The 16,848-nt window shown below is 53.1% G+C and overlaps 2 protein-coding genes across 2 annotated transcripts; both read left to right on the top strand.

The window, feature by feature from the left end:
• Positions 1-2,022: 2,022 nt before the first annotated feature.
• Positions 2,023-3,636, top strand: LOC103773532 (antigen-presenting glycoprotein CD1d-like). Its single transcript, XM_008940902.1, is given in 6 exon segments — positions 2,023-2,380; positions 2,539-2,820; positions 2,927-3,211; positions 3,318-3,347; positions 3,350-3,398; positions 3,576-3,636. Coding segments are annotated over 6 exon segments (1,065 nt in total).
• Positions 3,637-7,891: 4,255 nt separating this feature from the next.
• LOC103773531 (antigen-presenting glycoprotein CD1d-like) lies at positions 7,892-12,506 on the top strand (the record flags this gene model as incomplete). Its single annotated transcript, XM_008940901.1, has 5 exons — positions 7,892-7,910; positions 9,005-9,273; positions 11,636-11,900; positions 11,989-12,273; positions 12,410-12,506. Coding segments are annotated over exons 1-5 (935 nt in total), but the record flags the coding sequence as incomplete, so codon positions are not given.
• Between the last annotated feature and the right edge of the window lie 4,342 nt (positions 12,507-16,848).

The raw sequence follows: 16,848 nt of genomic DNA, 5'->3' as shown, positions 1-16,848 counted from the left end.
ATAAAAGCCTGGTGGAAGGTACCTGGTAGAAGGGGATGTCTGAGGACAGTCTAACAGCAGGAGCTGAAGGAAGCAGCCCGGAAAACCAGTTGTGCTTGGAGAGCTCACTTGGCACCCTGACACATTGCACAGGGGACACCTAGGCCCCGGTTGTCTTTGAAGGTTACCAGGTGCACCCCCTCAAACATCCCCTCAGCTGTGGTTTCAGTTCCCCCTTTGCCCCGATGTAGGAACTCCCAGGAAAGAGGAAGAGAAACTGCAGGGGGAGGGGAGGCACCAGGGGACAGCCAGGGAGGAGCTGTGGGTGGGGGACTTTGTGGGCGTGAGGCTGGACCTGGTCACCCTATTGTCCCTCCAACACTGGACACTGGTGACAATGGGGAGAGAGCCAGGGGATGGCTCCCACCATTCCTGTTCCCATGCCCAGGGGGTATGTGAGGAAGGAGACTGGGTTCCATACCAAGGATGGTGGCTGCCAGGCTGCAGCCCAGTCCCAGGTCCTCTCCTGGGGGACAACATTTATGGGAGCTGGAACTCTCTAGCACTGTGGGGTGCAGTGAAACTGAGAGGCAGACCCCAGGGCCCACGGTTTGGATGGAGCTCCATGTCAAATGAGGAGGCTGATCATCCACTACAGCCTCCTAGAGTGGACCTTGGAGTTGGAAAACCATGATCTCATCCCCATCCAAGCTTGGGGATCCTGCCAGGCAAAATGCCGCCACTCCAAGGGTCTGATGACTGTCACTGGGAGACAGTCCCTTCCAGACGCCACAGTCTGTGTCTCCAACTGGGGACCATCACACCATAGCTGCTGCAGCCCATCCTCTTTCTGCACCTCAAGTGGAGCTCCTGGAAGAGAAGTTTTTCCAGCCTTGCATATACCTATCCATGACAATGCAGTAATTGTCCAGGCTGGAACTGCTTGTCACCTCATTTCAAGGCCAAGGCCATTCCCCAGCATCAGGCCAGCGTTACCAAGGAGTCAAAGGATATCACCAGCTCTTCTCCCTCTAGCCTGCAACAGAGCCATCCATGGCCATGGTCTTTGCTTGCAAGCTTGGCCCAGCTCTGCTTCTGGTGGTTTGCCACAAGCTTCTACCCATGGTCTATCAGCATGACCTGGCTACAGGAGAACTGGGAGGCAACAACGATGTGTGGGGACAGCACACAGCCTGCAGGCATGTGGAGTCCAGGCATATGGCCAGGCTGTGGGAGCAGGATTTCACCCTGCAGTTAAGATGGCCATGTCAGGACAAACCCACCTGGCCAAGTAGGCAGCACATAGCAGATAGAGATGACTATGCTACACGGGAGCAGACATGCTGAGAGTGAGAGGCAGAAAGGGACATTCCTGTCAAGGACAGTGGGGTGCAGCCCATGGCTGGGTGGCACCTCCACCTCTAATGAGGGTAGAAAGGAGTTGGGTCACCCTCACCATCCTGATTGTCATGCTGCTGCCGCAGCCACAAGGGACCACTTCCGCAGTCAGTGGGATGGCCTCTCTCCCACCCAAATTCCCCCAGCACTCAGCCACACTCAGGACACTCCAGACCAACCTACCCCATGCAGGAACCTTGGGGCCCTCCCTGAAACCTCAGTGCCAGCCCCATTGGCTGCCAGGGCCACTAGTACTAGTGGGGCTGCTCAGGCAGAGCCATCCTGAGGAGAAGTGTGTGGCCACGTCTCCCACAGCCCTTTCCTCCTGCTACTTCACCCACCACTGCAAGCTCGGGGCCCCGCTGCTGGCACCATGCAGCCCCAACGCCACTGCCTCCTCCTCCTCCTCCTCCTCTACCTCTTCCTCCTGGCTGGGACACGAGCACACCTGGAGGGTAAGTGGGAGCCCCGGCTCATCCACACCTGCTCCCATGCCCCAGTGGGACCCCACAGGTAACAGGCTTCTTCCTCCCCACTCACCTTGGGCACTTGCCACCTCATCACTCCTTGTCCCCTGGCTGCACACCTCCACTCCAGGAGGGATGCAGCCACCCCAAATGAGTGCAGAGTTGGGAGCTGGCATTTATGGGGGGCTTCACAGGTCCCTGCAACCCCAAGGGTCTGTTTCTCAGCCCCTGGACTTTTCCCAGCCCTCCAACTCTCATCTCCCATCTGTCTCATATAGAGACCATCACTCTCCGGCTGCTACAGACCTCCACCTTCCAAAACACCTCCTTTGTGGACACAGAAGGGCTGGGCCTGCTGGAAGACATTGAGCTTGGTTCTCTTGATAAACACACCTGGAACATCCACTTCTACCAGCCCTGGGTGCGCCCATCCCTGCCCCGCAGTGACTGGGATACCATTGAGAACATGATCAAGATCTATTTGCAGAAATTCAACCACCTGATCAATGAAGGTGCCATGCAGAAGGATGTGCCCTGTGAGTACCTGGTCTCCTCTGCTTCCCCTTTCTGAACAGCACCTTGGAAAAAGGGAAGGACCCAGAAGTGCTGGTGCTGTACAGAAGATGCTGATGGTGTTCACAGAAATGCAGTGCCAATCGCTCATGCACACTCTCTCTCCTCTCTGCCTCTCCAGACCCGTTTGTGGCTCAATGCATTGCAGGCTGTGAGCTCTACCCCAACTGGACATCCCGGGCTTTTGCCTATGTGGGTTACAATGGCCAGGACTTCCTCAGCTTCAACACAGACAATGCCACCTGGCTCCTCTCCCAAGACACCAACCTGTCACGGTATGTCCAGGCTGTTCTCCAGAACTATACCGCCTTCAGTGAGCTGGTGGAAGTCCTCTTCAATGATACCTGTGTCGATGACATGGAGTTGATACTGCACAATGGGAAGGCAGCTCTGGAGAGACAAGGTGAGATCACACTGATCCTGGCACAGCCACCTCAAAGTCACACACACACTGGAGCCAAATGGTGCCCTACCAGGGCTCCCCTTATGCCCTTGCTTTCACCCCCCAGAACTGCCCGTTGCCACTGTCTACTCCCGCACGCCCAACCCAGACAAGCTCCTGTTGGTTGCCCGCGGCACCGGCTTCTACCCACAGCCCATCAGCGTGGCCTGGCTGCGGGATGGCCAGGAGGTGTCAGTGGGCCCGGCACTCAACACCAGCCCGGTGCTGCCCAATCATGATCTCACCTACCAGCTCCGCAGCACCCTGGCCGTTGTCCCTGGGGACGGGCACAGCTACGCCTGCCGCGTGCGCCACCGCAGCCTGGGCACCCGCAGCCTCCTCATCCCCTGGGGTAGGTGCCACCCATGGGGACAGGGATGAGGCTCATGAGCTGCCCGGCCCCACAGGATGGGGCAGAGTCAGGAGAGCTGGTGGCAGCCTCTGCTTTTGTTTCCCAGGGAGCTCAGAGGTGGTGCTGATCGCAGGACTCGGGGCCGGGCTGTGGCTGCCATCACAGTACTTTGGGTGTGGAGACACAGGTGAGTCCCCTTCTGCCCCCCAGAGCAGCAGTGGGAGAGGAGGGGAGAGGAGAAAATGCCCCAGGGCAGTCCTGCACTTAGCAGCGAACCTCCTGCTCCAGCCCTGCCAACTGCTGTCTGCACACCAACAATGTCTCTTCCGTGGAACACCCATGAGCTGTCCCTCTCTCATTCTAGAAAGCACGAGCAGATGGAGGAATCGGAGTCCAGGAACTCTATCCTGAGCAAAGAAGCTTAGCCCAGAAAGGAGTCAACAGCCCCCATTTCCTTCTACCACCCTCACATGGACAAATACTTGCCCTTTTTTCTGTTTTCACAAAGTTCTGGGCACTACTGAGTGCAAGATGAATTCGACTTGGAGATGTAGGGGGTAACTGTGAGTGATTCCTGCCCTGCTTCAATTTGCTAAGCAGACAAGATACAGGTCTGAGACATCTTCACTTGGTAGACACAATCACCTCTTACCTTGTGGCACTGCCCCATGCACTGAGGCTCTTTAGGGCACCCCAATGCCCAGTGGCAATTTCTTCCAGTTCTGGTACAATAACACGTTTATTAGTAGGTGTTAAGCTTTGCATTTCTGCTGATGCTTTCTAGTATGTTTTCCTAAAAGCTGCCTATATTAACCATATTCCAGAAATACTTCTGCTGACACTGAGCTGGTCCACACAGACTAACAGAACCTGGCTGCAAACTGTTTTAAAAAGTTCTGAGTAACACTGCAGCTGATGTAATCTGTGAGAGATGCAGACATATATAAAATGAAATTAAAGAATTTATGTTTTCATTAAGAACACGTGTCTTTCCTCAGGATTTGAATGAGCTCAGAGAGGTTTTGACCAGCTCTGAATAAAAGCTGGAGCACCATTGAATTATTTGTGCTAATTTCAGAAAACACCAAAGCAAGAAAAAAGAAAAAGTAAAGGTGTGTTTGTGCCTATACAAACACGTTCTTACATATTTCATGGAAGTTAGCAACTGTGCACATGGACGTAAAGTGCTCCCAAGCCTCCCAGTAGGGAGAAAAGGGAAACCAATCTCTCACTGGAGACAGCAGAGTTCAGACAGGTATAGGAAGGAATTTAGTTCATGTTCCAAATCAACCACACACTGGAACATGCAGTTTCAATAGGTCTGGTTTTACAGGAAAATGTCCTGGCAAAGTTTCATGGGATGAGATGCTGGCAGCTGTGTGCAAGCCAGCTCTCAGCTGAGTCAGAAGAAAGCTTGGGTGGCCTGTGACCACATCCACCACAACTCCACCAGGGCTGGTTCTACCCTGGGCAAACCCTATGAACCACACTGCTGAGAGCATGACTGAATTTCCTTGACAGGCAGTCATCTGCTGCGCTGCGGGGGTCAAGGATATCTCTGCAGGAGGAGTGATGGTGAGTCTTTCCCAGCCCTTGCTGAGCTAAGACAGATGAAACTTTTGGCTGGGGCAGGACTCACCATGGGGCTGGGAGCTCACAGCCTCAGCATCAACAGGGCACATGGGGCAATTCAGCTCCCAAATGGAATGAAACACCCTGCAGCACTCATGCAATATGTCAGGATGAAGCTCACCCACCAAACCTGGACAGCAGATGCAACTGGTGAGCAACCCTGGGAAGAAATTGTTGTCATTGAATCATAGAGTCACTATGGTTAGAAAGGACCTCTAGGATCACCAAGTCCAACCTTTGTCCCAACATTTCCCTAACCACTTAGACCATAGGCTCAAGTCCTACATCTACTTGGTTTCTGAGCACCTCCAGAGATGGTGACTCCACCCCCTCCCTGGGCAGCCTGTTCCAGTGCCTAACAGCTCTCCCAGTGAAGAAAATCTTCCTAATATCTAACCAAAACTTCCCGTGGCACAACTCCCAAGAGACCTACAGTAACACACACACAAACGCTCGTGTGTTTCAAGAGGTCTCTTCAGGCATTTTGGCCCAACCCAGTGAGTGCTGGTGCCGACACACCCAGTGCAGCACCCAGCACCCATGGACAAAATCTCTCCTGAGTCTTCCCTCACTGGATGCCCCATGGCTGCACGTCGCCATTCCACCACCAAAACCCTCTGCTCTGATCCCAGGACTGGTGACCCTGCTGGGAGGGATGGGGAGACTGTGGTGGCATGGCTGGACATCCCCCGGGTGATGCCAAGATGACCTGCTGGGGAAGTGAGACAGTCGGTGCCATTTCTGGGCCTGCCAGGCCTGCCACAGTGTCCATACTTCTCCATGGGACAGCTTCCATGGAAAGGAAGGGGTTTGGTGTTTAACCTCCATTAATGGTGTGCACCCCCTCAGACTTCCTCTCAACTTTGGTTTCAGTTCTCCCTCCCTTTGCCCCGATGTAGGAACTCCCAGGAAAGAGGAAGAGAAACTGCAGGGGGAGGGGAGGCACCAGGGGACAGCCAGGGAGGAGCTGTGGGTGGGGGACTTTGTGGGTGTGAGGCTGGATCTGGTCACCCTATTGTCCCTCCAGCACTGGACACTGGTGACAATGGGGAGAGAGCCAGGGGATGGCTCCCACTGTTCCTGTTCCCATGCCCACTTGGGGAAGGAGATCAGGTTCCCTACCAAGGATGGTGGGAAGAAAAATTGAGTATCACGCTGCAGCCCAGTCCCAGGTCCTCTCCTGGGGGACATTTATGGGAGAGTTAGAGCTTCCCAGCACTGTTCCCACAGCAATAGGATGGATGGGAACTGCTTGTCACCTCCTTCCTGAGAAGCCTTGTCCTCAGGGTTGGGCAGGCAGTGCAGGAAGAGCCTGAACTGGAGGTGCTGGAGGGGGGCCCAAACCAGCCCTTCTCTGCATGCAGGGGCTGAGAGGACAGCAGCCATCTTGCTCCAGTCAGGGCTGAAACCTAAAAGCCATCATCACCTCCAAGAGAGCTAATACACCCTATAATAATGGGGATAGGGTCCAAGTACCATCAGTTCACTCTGTGTCTGGAATGGTTTTGGATTAGGATCTCCCCCTCTCCTGACTCCTGTCCCCATGCCTGACTCCTGTCCCTGCAGAAGCTGGATGAATGGGGGCAGCCACCCTCCCATTGTGCCTGAAAGCCATGAAAGAGTCATGCTGAAGTTCTGGGGGACTCTGTCTTTGAGTTATATGCCCCCAAGAAGGGTGGGTTGAACTTGTTTGGTCACCAGATGCCCATCAAAGCTGTTCTATCACTCCTCTTCCTCAACTGGACAAGGGGGAGAAAATACAACAAAAGGCTTGTGGGTCAAGATAAGCACAGGAAGAGGAAAAAGAGACACAGCTTGCAAAAATTAATTACCACTCAAAATCAGAGTAGGATAATGAGAGGAACAAATCTAAAACTACCTTCCCCCCACCCCTCCTTTCTTCCTGGGCTGAACTTTACTCTTGACTTCCCTACCTCCTCCTCCCACAGGGCACAGCAGGATGGGTTATAGGGATTGCCATCAGTCTCTTTCCTCATCACTCTGCTCCAGCATTGGGTGCCTCCCATGGGAGACAGTCCTCGATGAACTTCTCCAATGTGCACCCTTCCCACAGGCTGCAGATCTGCACAAACTGTTCCACTGTAAATCCTTCCCATGGGGTGAAATCCTTCAGGTACAGACTGATTCAGCACAGGTCCCTCACAGAGTCACAAGTCCTGCCAGAAGACCTGCTCTAGCTTGCCATCCTCTCTCCAAAAAGTCACAGGTTCTGCAAGAAACCTGCTCCAGCATGGGGTCTCAGCCTACTTCTGGCACATCCACCTGCTTCACTGTGGGGTCCTCCATGGGCTGCAGGGGGACAACCTGCATCACAATATCTCCATCATCAGCTACACAGGCACCATTTCTGCTCCTCTTCCTTCTTCTCTGACTTTGGTTTCTCCATAGTTGTTTCCCCTCACATCTTCTTACTTCTCTCGCCCAGCTGCTGTAGCACAGCTGGTTTTACCCCTTTTTAAATACGTTATGACAGAAGCACGACCAACATCACTGATTGGCTCAGCCTTGGCTAGCGATGAGTCTATCTTGGAGCTGTATGGAACTAGTTCTGTTGGACATGGGTGCAGCTTATGGCATCTTCTTGCAGGAAGCCACCCTTGCAAGCCCCAATACTAAAACCCTGCCATGTAAACCAAATACTCTCTGTCAGAGGACTACAGAGTAACTCCCTGAGGGTTCCATGGGAAGAGGTGAAGGCCACCACGGGCCAGGCTCAGCCTACACCTCCTTGAGTGTCAGGGCCCCCTACAACCAGAAGGGATGACTTCTCACTCACCCAAATTCCTCTGGCACTTGCAGCTGCTGGCCAGAGTGCCCCAGCCCTCCACTAGACACACCACTTTCCCCTGGGGAACATACGTGGCCACGCCCTCCCCAAAACCTCAGCACCAGCCTCATTGGCTACCAGAGCTGTCCCATGACTCCTGTGGTCCCTTCCTCCTCCTGCTACACTTGCTCCCTTAGCTTGCTGCTGGCACCATGCAACCCTGTCGCCTCCTCCTCCTCTTTCTTCTTCTCTGACCTGGGATGTGGGCAGATTCAGCAGGTAAGAGCCCTGGCTCTCCTCCACTTGTTCCCATCCCTGCACTGCAGGACCCCACAGAGATGGCAAGGAATGGGCACGGACAGATCACTGTCCTCATCACCAAGGGGCCATTCCCCACCCCACAGCACCCAAAGGTGCCCCAGCCCTAACCACCTGCTTGGGATTCCCTACCCCACACTATCCTGCCCAGCCCAGTACCACTGGCACTAGGCTTCAGAAGCTGGAGCAGCCAAGGGATACCTCAGGCAGTCCTGAGGTGCCCCCAAAGATATCTTCCTCCTGCAGGACATCCATGAGCAGCAAGAGTTCTCAGCCCCTCATGGCCCAGCAGCCCTGCACTGGGCTTCAACCCCTTGAGCAGGTCCTGCAGGTTCATTTCTCTTGTAATCAAAGGGTCTCTGGATCCTCTGCATTCCCCCTCTATAAAATAACACATGATTCTTCCTGCAGCTATGACAAGCCTTCACCCGAATCCCCAGCCTGCGTTTCCCATTCCAGGGGCAGACAGTCACTGTGCCTTGGCCAGAGGTGGACCCACTTCTCCAAAGCAGGCTTCGCTCTTCCTTGCTTACTACCAGAGCGTCATTTGGTGCTGTGTCATCGAACTTAAGTCTCCTACCTCCTGTTAAGGTTTGGTCTCAAGCACTGCCTGGGAGCCCCTAAACTGGAGTGAAATGCCCCTCCTTCCCAGCCCCTGCACTGTGCACAGGTCTCCAGTGGACCTGGGTCCTGGAATGGGTGCTCCTTGCCAGGGAAAACATTGTCCCAAGCCAGCATGGAGGTCCCTTCTGCCGTTCCTGCCACATGACTAAGTGACATCTCCCAGGAGGTCACACTGGGGAGGCAGAGGGCTAAAAATGGAGAAGCAGGGAGATGATCAGAGAGGCCATGAAGAGAAACTGCAAACTGAGTGAAACCAAGGGATTTCCCCAGCCATGCCTGTCAGCCCATTCTCACCCTGCCTGCCCCCAAGGATGCTGCAAGCCACCTTTCCTCCCAAGGCCAGCCACCAGCACTGGAGCTGGCAGCCCCCTGACCTCCTCCTTCAACCTCCTACACCACAATGCCACTTCCTCTCTCCCTTCTTCCCACAGGCCCTTGTAAACTCCACCTTTTCCAAACCTTCATCTTCCAAAACACCAGCTTTGTGGACATTTCAGCCTGGGCCACCCTGGACAACATCATCTTTGCTACCCTGCAGAAATACACTTGGAACATCCTCTGCCTTCACCCATGGGTCTACCCGGTGCTGCCTGCAGCAGAGTGGGAGGACCTGCAAAACCTGTTCAGGGTCTACGTGCACAACTTCAACCTGTCCCTGAATGGTGGTGCCAGGCTGTTCCAGACATCCTGTGAGTACCAGGTACAAGGCAGTGAGCTGTGAGAAGGCATTCAGAGCCACCACAAACAGCCTTCCCAAACCAGACTGGGCAGGAGGTCAGAGAATGGGTTTCCTACTGCAGCAGCAAGACCCTCAAACTACCTTTCTGTATGGAGGTCACACAGGGTTATCCTGGTCCCCAGCACAAACCTTGGCTGTGTTCAGCTCCACTTATGCCCTCACACCACCCCTCAGTATTGCTCTCTGGATGCCACAAATCCCACCTGAGAAGTAATCTGAGATGGTGGAATAGAAGGTCAAAGGGGTCTTTCCACTCATGTTTGTGGGACGGGGCACATGAAGCAAGTGCCTGACCCCACACAGCAGTGCTGGTGACCCAAGGGAAGAGTGCCACTGACCTCCTACTTGCCCACGCCTCCTGTCCTGTCCCAAAGCAGTGCTTCCCACTTTGCCAGGGTTTCCAACCCAGCCATGGGCAGAGGCATCTCAAGGACAACAAACTATAGGGCTCAGGAGAGGTTTTTCACCTGCAGAGTTTCCACCTGGCATAAAGCAGAGCAGTGACATGGGGGTACAGAATACAGAATCTGAAATAAAATATACAATATACAATATAAATTAATATAAAATAGAGAATGGAATGGTTCAGCTGGAAGGGACCTACAATGATCAAGTAGTCCAACTGCCTGACCACTTCAGGGTTAGCTAAAGGTGAAGTAAATTATTAAGGGCATTGTCCAAATGCCTCTTAAACACTGACAGGCTTGGGGCACTGACCACCTCTGTAAAATGGTGGTTTACTAATGTCACATCTGAATCTGCCCTGAAACAGCTTTGAACAATTTCCAAGTGTCCTGTTCCTGGATTCCAAGAAAAGATTGGCATCTCCCTCTCCATATCCCCTGTAGAAAGCTGTAGAGAGCAGTGAGCTTGCCCCTCAAACCTCCTTTTCTCCAGACTAGATAAATCCAGTGTCCTCAGCCACTCCTCAAAGGACATGTCTTCCAGCCTTGTCACCAGTTTTGTTGCCCTCCTCCAGACATATTGAAGGACCTTCACATCCTTCTTAAATGGTAGGGCCCAGAACTGCATATAGCGCTCCAAGTGAGGCGGTACCAATGCTGAGTACAATGGGATAATCACCTCTTTTGCCCAGTTGTTTCTGCTGTGTTTGATGGACATCAGGCCACACAGAATTGACCAGTACCCCCAGATTCCTTTCTTCTGGGCTCTTTTCCAGCCATTCCTCTACCAATTTATACTTTTGCCCTGCATTATTGCATCCTGGATGCAGAATCTGGCATTTCAACTTGTTTAGTTTTATGCTATTAACCATATCCCAATGCTGCAATCTAGCCAGATCACTCTGCAAGGCCTCCTGTGCCTCAAGAGAGTCAACAGTACCTTCTTTGGTATCATCAGCAAACTGAGTAATCCTGCATTCAGCTCCTGCATCCAGGATTAAAATATTGACCACCACTGTGCCTGGGATTGAAGCCCTGAGGAATTCTGTTGGTGACCTGTTGCTAGCCATATGTAGCCCCACTCAATAGAACCTTTTGAGCTCTACCATTCAGCCAGTTCTTCACCCAGCACACCGTGAACACCTTCATTGCACAGATGTACAATGTGTCCAGAATGATGCTGTGAAGGACAGTATCAAAAGTCTGAATCCAGAAAAACTATACCCACCCACTGCACAGTTGAGAATGTCCTGGAAGGATGTCAAACAGTACTTTCCTTTTGTGAATCCATGGACTGTGCCTACTGATTGCATTGTTATTTACATGTTTTTAAAGCACCTAGTATTATCTTTTCTGTAATTTGTCTATGTACTGAGGTTAGACTCATGGGTCTGTAGGTTCATGGATCTTCCTTCACGCCCTTCTTGTAAACTGGAGTAACACTGGCTTGGCTTCTGGTCAGCGGGGACCTCCCCAAACTTCCAAGACCTTTGGTAGAAGACCAAGTGCAGTCCTGATATAACACCCACTAGCTCCTTCAATTCTCTGTGATGAAACCCATCAGGCCCCATGGCTGATAGAGCTGGTCCCTTACAATTTAAGTACAATTCAATGTTCACAAATTGAAAGTTGCTGTTCCTGCATTTGTGGTCCTCTGACTCAGAGGACTGGGCAGCTCAAAGTCTATCAGAATTATTAAAGTCTGAGGCAGGAAAAGCACTGAATACTGAAATGCACCTCTACTTTTCTTCATTCCTATCAGTCAAGTGACCATCTTCAACAAGTATCACTCCAATATTTTCTTTAGACCTCCTCTTGCTATACTTGAAGCGGGTGCCAGGCTGCAATTTTGGGCTCCAGCTGGAGCTGCACTTCTGATGCCCATTATCCCCCCGCCCCAAGACCCCTTTGTGTTCCAGTGCATGACTGGCTGTGACTTGTATCCAAACGGCTCCTACACTAAATTCTATCATCCTGCCTACAATGCCCACAACTTCCTCAGCTTTGACGTGGACAACAGTGTCTGGGAGAGGCAGCAGGAAAGTAACCTGGCTGTACACATTGAGAGGCTATTCAACAACTTCACTGGTTCCTCCTTGACCCTGCAGCACCTTCTCAGTGTCACCTGTGTTGATCACATGAAGAGATTCATTGAGCATGGAAGAGCAACTCTGAAAAGACAAGGTGAGGTCACCCTGACCTTGGACACCCCAAAGACCTACACTCTGGGGTCAAATGGTGCTCCCCTTATCCCCTTGCTTTCACCCCCCAGAACTGCCTGTTGCCACTGTCTACTCCCGCACGCCCAACCCAGACAAGCTCCTGTTGGTTTGCCGCGTCACCGGCTTCTACCCACAGCCCAGCAGCGTGGCCTGGCTGCGGGATGGCCAGGAGGTGTCAGTGGGCCCGGCACTCAACACCAGCCCGGTGCTGCCCAATCATGATCTCACCTACCAGCTCCGCAGCACCCTGGCCGTTGTCCCTGGGGACGGGCACAGCTACGCCTGCCGCGTGCGCCACCGCAGCCTGGGCACCCGCAGCCTCTTCGTCCCCTGGGGTAGGTGCCATGCATAGGGTTGGGATGGCACTGGCCCCCTGCAGATGCCTGGAGGAGGGCTGGTCAGGCTCTGATGGCAGCTCTGGCCCTGGCCTCCTGTGCAGCTGCAACCCCTCTCTCTCCTCACTTCCTCCAGGCATCTCCAAGGTAGCTCTCAATGTCAGCATCACCATAGTAGTGTTGCTCACTATGGCTGCAGCTGCTGCTGGAGCCATATGGTGCTACAGGCAAAGGTGAGGTCTCCTCCTTGCCCAGCTGCACTAGCCCCATTGGGTCCAAGCCATGGCAGGTTGGAGCTGCCTGTCCAGTGCTGCCTGCCCTTATCCAGCCCTATTCATCTTCTCTCCCACAGGAGCTGAGAGCACAGGACACACCACATGAGGCATGCCCCAGGACCACACCAACCCTCCATATCTCCATGATAATAAACTGCTGACAATAAACACCCCTATGCATGTGGGAACTCCTGGTGTGCCATGCCCAGCATCTACAAGCACATGCTATCACATCTCATGCCCACCGCAGAACAGATGGGAAGAGCCCCAGTGCAGTGCAGGGGCATGCCCACACTCCTCATCCCAGGGTGAAACATCAGGACCATCAGGGCAGGCCCCAACACCAAAACAGTATGCCCCTCGTCATTGGGGGCACCATGTTCCCCATGAAACAGCAGGATTCATCTACTGCCAATGCAAGCTGGGTCAGTGATGCAGCAGGGCAAAGGAGGACAATCTTCCTCCTGCTTACACTTCTAGGGGCCCATCAGCACATCTAAGACCAGGGGGATGGTGACAAACAGACCCAGGGGCAGCACACAGCTTGGGAGTATGGTGAGCCCAGGCACTCAGACAGTTTTGGGAACATGGTTCACCTCCTCCAATGGAAATTCATCCAGACTGGGGCAAACTTGGATGGTTCAGTACTGGCTGCAGTACGGAGGGGACAGTGATGTCTGTGCCGGTCAGGACCAGACAGTCTGGGCAGAAGGGACAGCAAAGGACATTCCTGACAGGGACAGTACACATTGTATAGCCAGACAGTACACATGGGGCCTAGAAAGGAGAGATTCGGTCACTCTGACCTCCAGAGGTATCAGGGTGTTGCTGTGGCCATGGGGGATCCAACCTGCAGCCTTGGGGTGGTCTTGCTCCCACCCAAATTCCTCCAGCACTTGTGGCCACAGGCCAGGATACCCTAGCCCAGCCTTCCTGCCCTCTTATGTGACCCCAATGGGCAAGGGTCTGCCCCTTATCTGCCCACTCAGGCAGATAAACATGAGTTTATCAGACCCTTACACCCCTCCTCATCCCTGTTCTCACTGTGTCCCTACCCTGTCCCTGTCTCCTTTCTCACCCACAATGTCCATCCTTCTTCCCACACATCCCCAGCCTTAGTGCCGGCCTCCTCTGTCATCCCAAACTGCCCTTTCCTCCTTCTCCTTCTCTAGCCCTTCCTGTCCCTTCTTTCGTCCCAAGGATTCCTTTCTTCCCACAAGTCCCTGTACTCCTATGCCTTGGTGCAAGGATGAGATTGTGTCCTGGGGACCACACTCGTGGCTCAATGCCCAGTCCAGGACCCCTAGGAGTAGCCCAAGGTCCTGCCCTGGCCTCACTGAGCCTGAGCACCCTGCAATTGGTGACTCGTTACTGCACCTGGCATCATGCAATCGTGGAATGCTTTGAGTTGGAAGGGACCTCCAAAGGTGATCTAGTCCAACCCCCTGCAGTTAGCAGGGACATCCCCAACTAGAGCAGGTTGCTCAGATACCCATCAAGCCTGACACTGAATGTCTCCAGGGATGGGGCCCCCACCTCTGAGCAGCCTGGTCCAGTGTTTCACTACCCTCATAGTAAAGAACTTCCTCCTAATGCCTAATCTACCTCTCCCCTACACTAGTTCAAAACCATTGCCTCTCATCCTGTCACTACATACCCCTGTAAACAGTCCTTCCCCAGCTTTCCTGTAGGTCCATTCAGACACTGGAAGGCTACCATAATGTCTCCCCTGGTCATCAAGCACCAGACAGATCCTTGGCCCTGGCCCTGCCCAGTGTCAGGCACAGCAGCCCAGTTGACCCACTTGGGCCAGACGGCTTTCTGCCCTTGCTTCTGCCCTGCCCATGGTGCCATTGTCCGTGTCATGGCTTATATGCCAGTGGTGATCCATACGGCTTCTAGTGCCACCAGGTACTGGGCAGATGTGGGGTGAGCATGGCTTGGGATGGCAGGACAGTTGCTTCACACCAGCTGTGGCCTGCATGGACACCCCCTAGTCCTGCCCCAGGCCCCTCCTGGGTCCCTCCCAGCAGCCCCCAGCCCCATCTAAACCTTTACCCCCTTTATGCCAAGCACCTCCCAGGGCTTCCCTCTGTCCCCCAAAGCCCCTAATCCCCTAGATCCAGCCCTCAGCCACAAAATATGTACAATTGCAGACACAATAAAAGACAAAGAAGCATTTAAACATACTTTTATAAATACAAGTACAGTCACAAAAGCCATCACCTGTACAGTTCCAGATACAATTACAGATACAAATATAATCACACAACACAGATGTAAGCACATATATCCCAGATACAGATATCATTCCATATACCACAGCACATTCCAATATTGCAGACCCCTTCTGTGGCAGTTCAGCCCCAGGCAGGAGCCAAGCACCACATGGCCACACCCCCAAACCCCCGCACGGGAGGGAGAAAAGGAAGATACAAAACCCGTGGGCTGAGATAAGGAGAATTTACTACAAGAATGCGGAAGGAACAGCAAACAACATATGGGTATAACAACATATAATACATTGTAAAGGAGACAGATCACCACATAGGCTCTGGACAGCACAAACCGCGGCTGCACCTCCCAGACCATGAAACCCCCTGGAGTCGGAAACCATCCCTGTCCCCGGCCTGCCCAGCCCCGCTGCTGCAGGCACGGAGTCAGCATGGCAGCAAACAGCCCCTGGCTGGTCCGGCTGTCTGCCTGGCTGGAGCTTCTGCCTGACTACAGGTTGACAAACCAACCCTATCCTAGCTGAACCAGGACACCTTAATTCTTTCAAACTTTCAGTCTTCTTTTCCTCCCTCCTGCCCTCTCTCCCTCCTTCCTTCCTAACTTCTTTCCTTTCTCCTTATCTCTCTTCTCACTTTTCCTTGTCTCACCTTCTTTTGTCTTGCCTTGCCTTTTCCTCACCTTTGCCTTGCTTTCCTCTTTCTCCTTTCCCCTTTCACTCTTCCCTTTCCCTCTCCCTTTCCCTTTCCTCCCTGAGGAACAGCAATAGGGAGTTAGTAACAACAGACAAGAAGGCGGCCAAGGTCCTGAACAACTTTTTTGTCTCAGTCTTCAATGGCAAATTCTCTCCTCACAGCTTTCAAGTGGATGGCCTGTGAGACAGGAAGTCCCTCACACAGGCAGTGAGGACAAGGTTCATGAGTACCTGAGGAACCTTAACATACACAAGTCCATGGGACACGATGAGATGCATCCCAGAGTACTGAAGGACTTGGCCGATGCAGTCACCAAGCCATAATATTTGATAAGTCCTGGCAGTCAGGGGAGGTCCCTAGTAACTGGAAGAAAGGAAACATCACCCCTATTATTATAAAGGGTAGAAAGGAAGACCCTGGGAAATACCGACCTGTCAGCCTCACCTGTGTGCCTGGGAAGATCATGGAATACATCCTCCTAGAAGAAATGCTAAGGCACATGGAGTACAGGAAGGTGATTCAAGAGAGTCAGCAGGGCTTTACCAGAGGCAAGTCCTGCCTGACCAATCTGGCAGCTTTCTACAATGAAGCAACTGCACTGGTGGACAAGGGAAGAGCTGTGGACGTCATCTACCCTGACTACGCTAAGGCCTTTAACACCATCCCCCATAGCATCCTCATTTCTAAGCTAGAGAGATATGGGTTCAATTGGTGGAGTGTTCAGTGGATAAGAAACTGGCTGGACGGCCACACCCAGAGAGTAGTGGTCAATGGCTCGACGTCTAGCTGGGAAAAAGTGACAAGTGGTGTCCCTCAAGGGTCCATACTGGGACCAGTGTTGTTTAATATCTTCATCAGTGACACAGACAGTGGCATCGAGAGCACCCTCAGCAAGTTTGCTGATGATATTAAGCTGGGTGGTGCAGTTGACATGCGAGAGGGACAGGAGGCCATCCAGAGGGAATTGGACAGGCTGGAGAGGTGGGCTCAGGTGAACCTCATGAGGTTCAACAAGGCCAAGTGCAGGGTCCTGCACCTGGGCAGGGGCAACCAGCATTATCAATACAGGCTGGGAGAGGACATGCTGGTGACCAGTCCACTGGAAAAAGATTTGGGAGTACTAGTCAATGAGAAGCTGGACATAAGCCAACAGCACGCAGCAACAGCCCAGAAGGCCAATCAAATCCTGGGCTGCATCAAAAACAGAGTGGCCAGCAGATGGAGAGAGGTGATCCTGCCACTCTACTCTGCCCTGTTGAGACCTCGTCTGGAGTCCTGTGTCCAGCTCTGGGGCCCCCAGCACAAGAAGGATGTGGACCTGTTGGAGTGTGTCCAGAGGGGAGATGTAAAAATGATCAGAGGGCTGGAGCAGC

The sequence above is a fragment of the Merops nubicus genome, unplaced genomic scaffold (genome assembly GCF_000691845.1).
Source record: "Merops nubicus isolate BGI_N331 unplaced genomic scaffold, ASM69184v1 scaffold15175, whole genome shotgun sequence".
Lineage (NCBI taxonomy): Eukaryota > Metazoa > Chordata > Aves > Coraciiformes > Meropidae > Merops > Merops nubicus.
The sequence above is the reverse complement of the archived record's forward strand: the minus strand, read 5'-3'. Positions and strand labels throughout refer to the sequence as shown.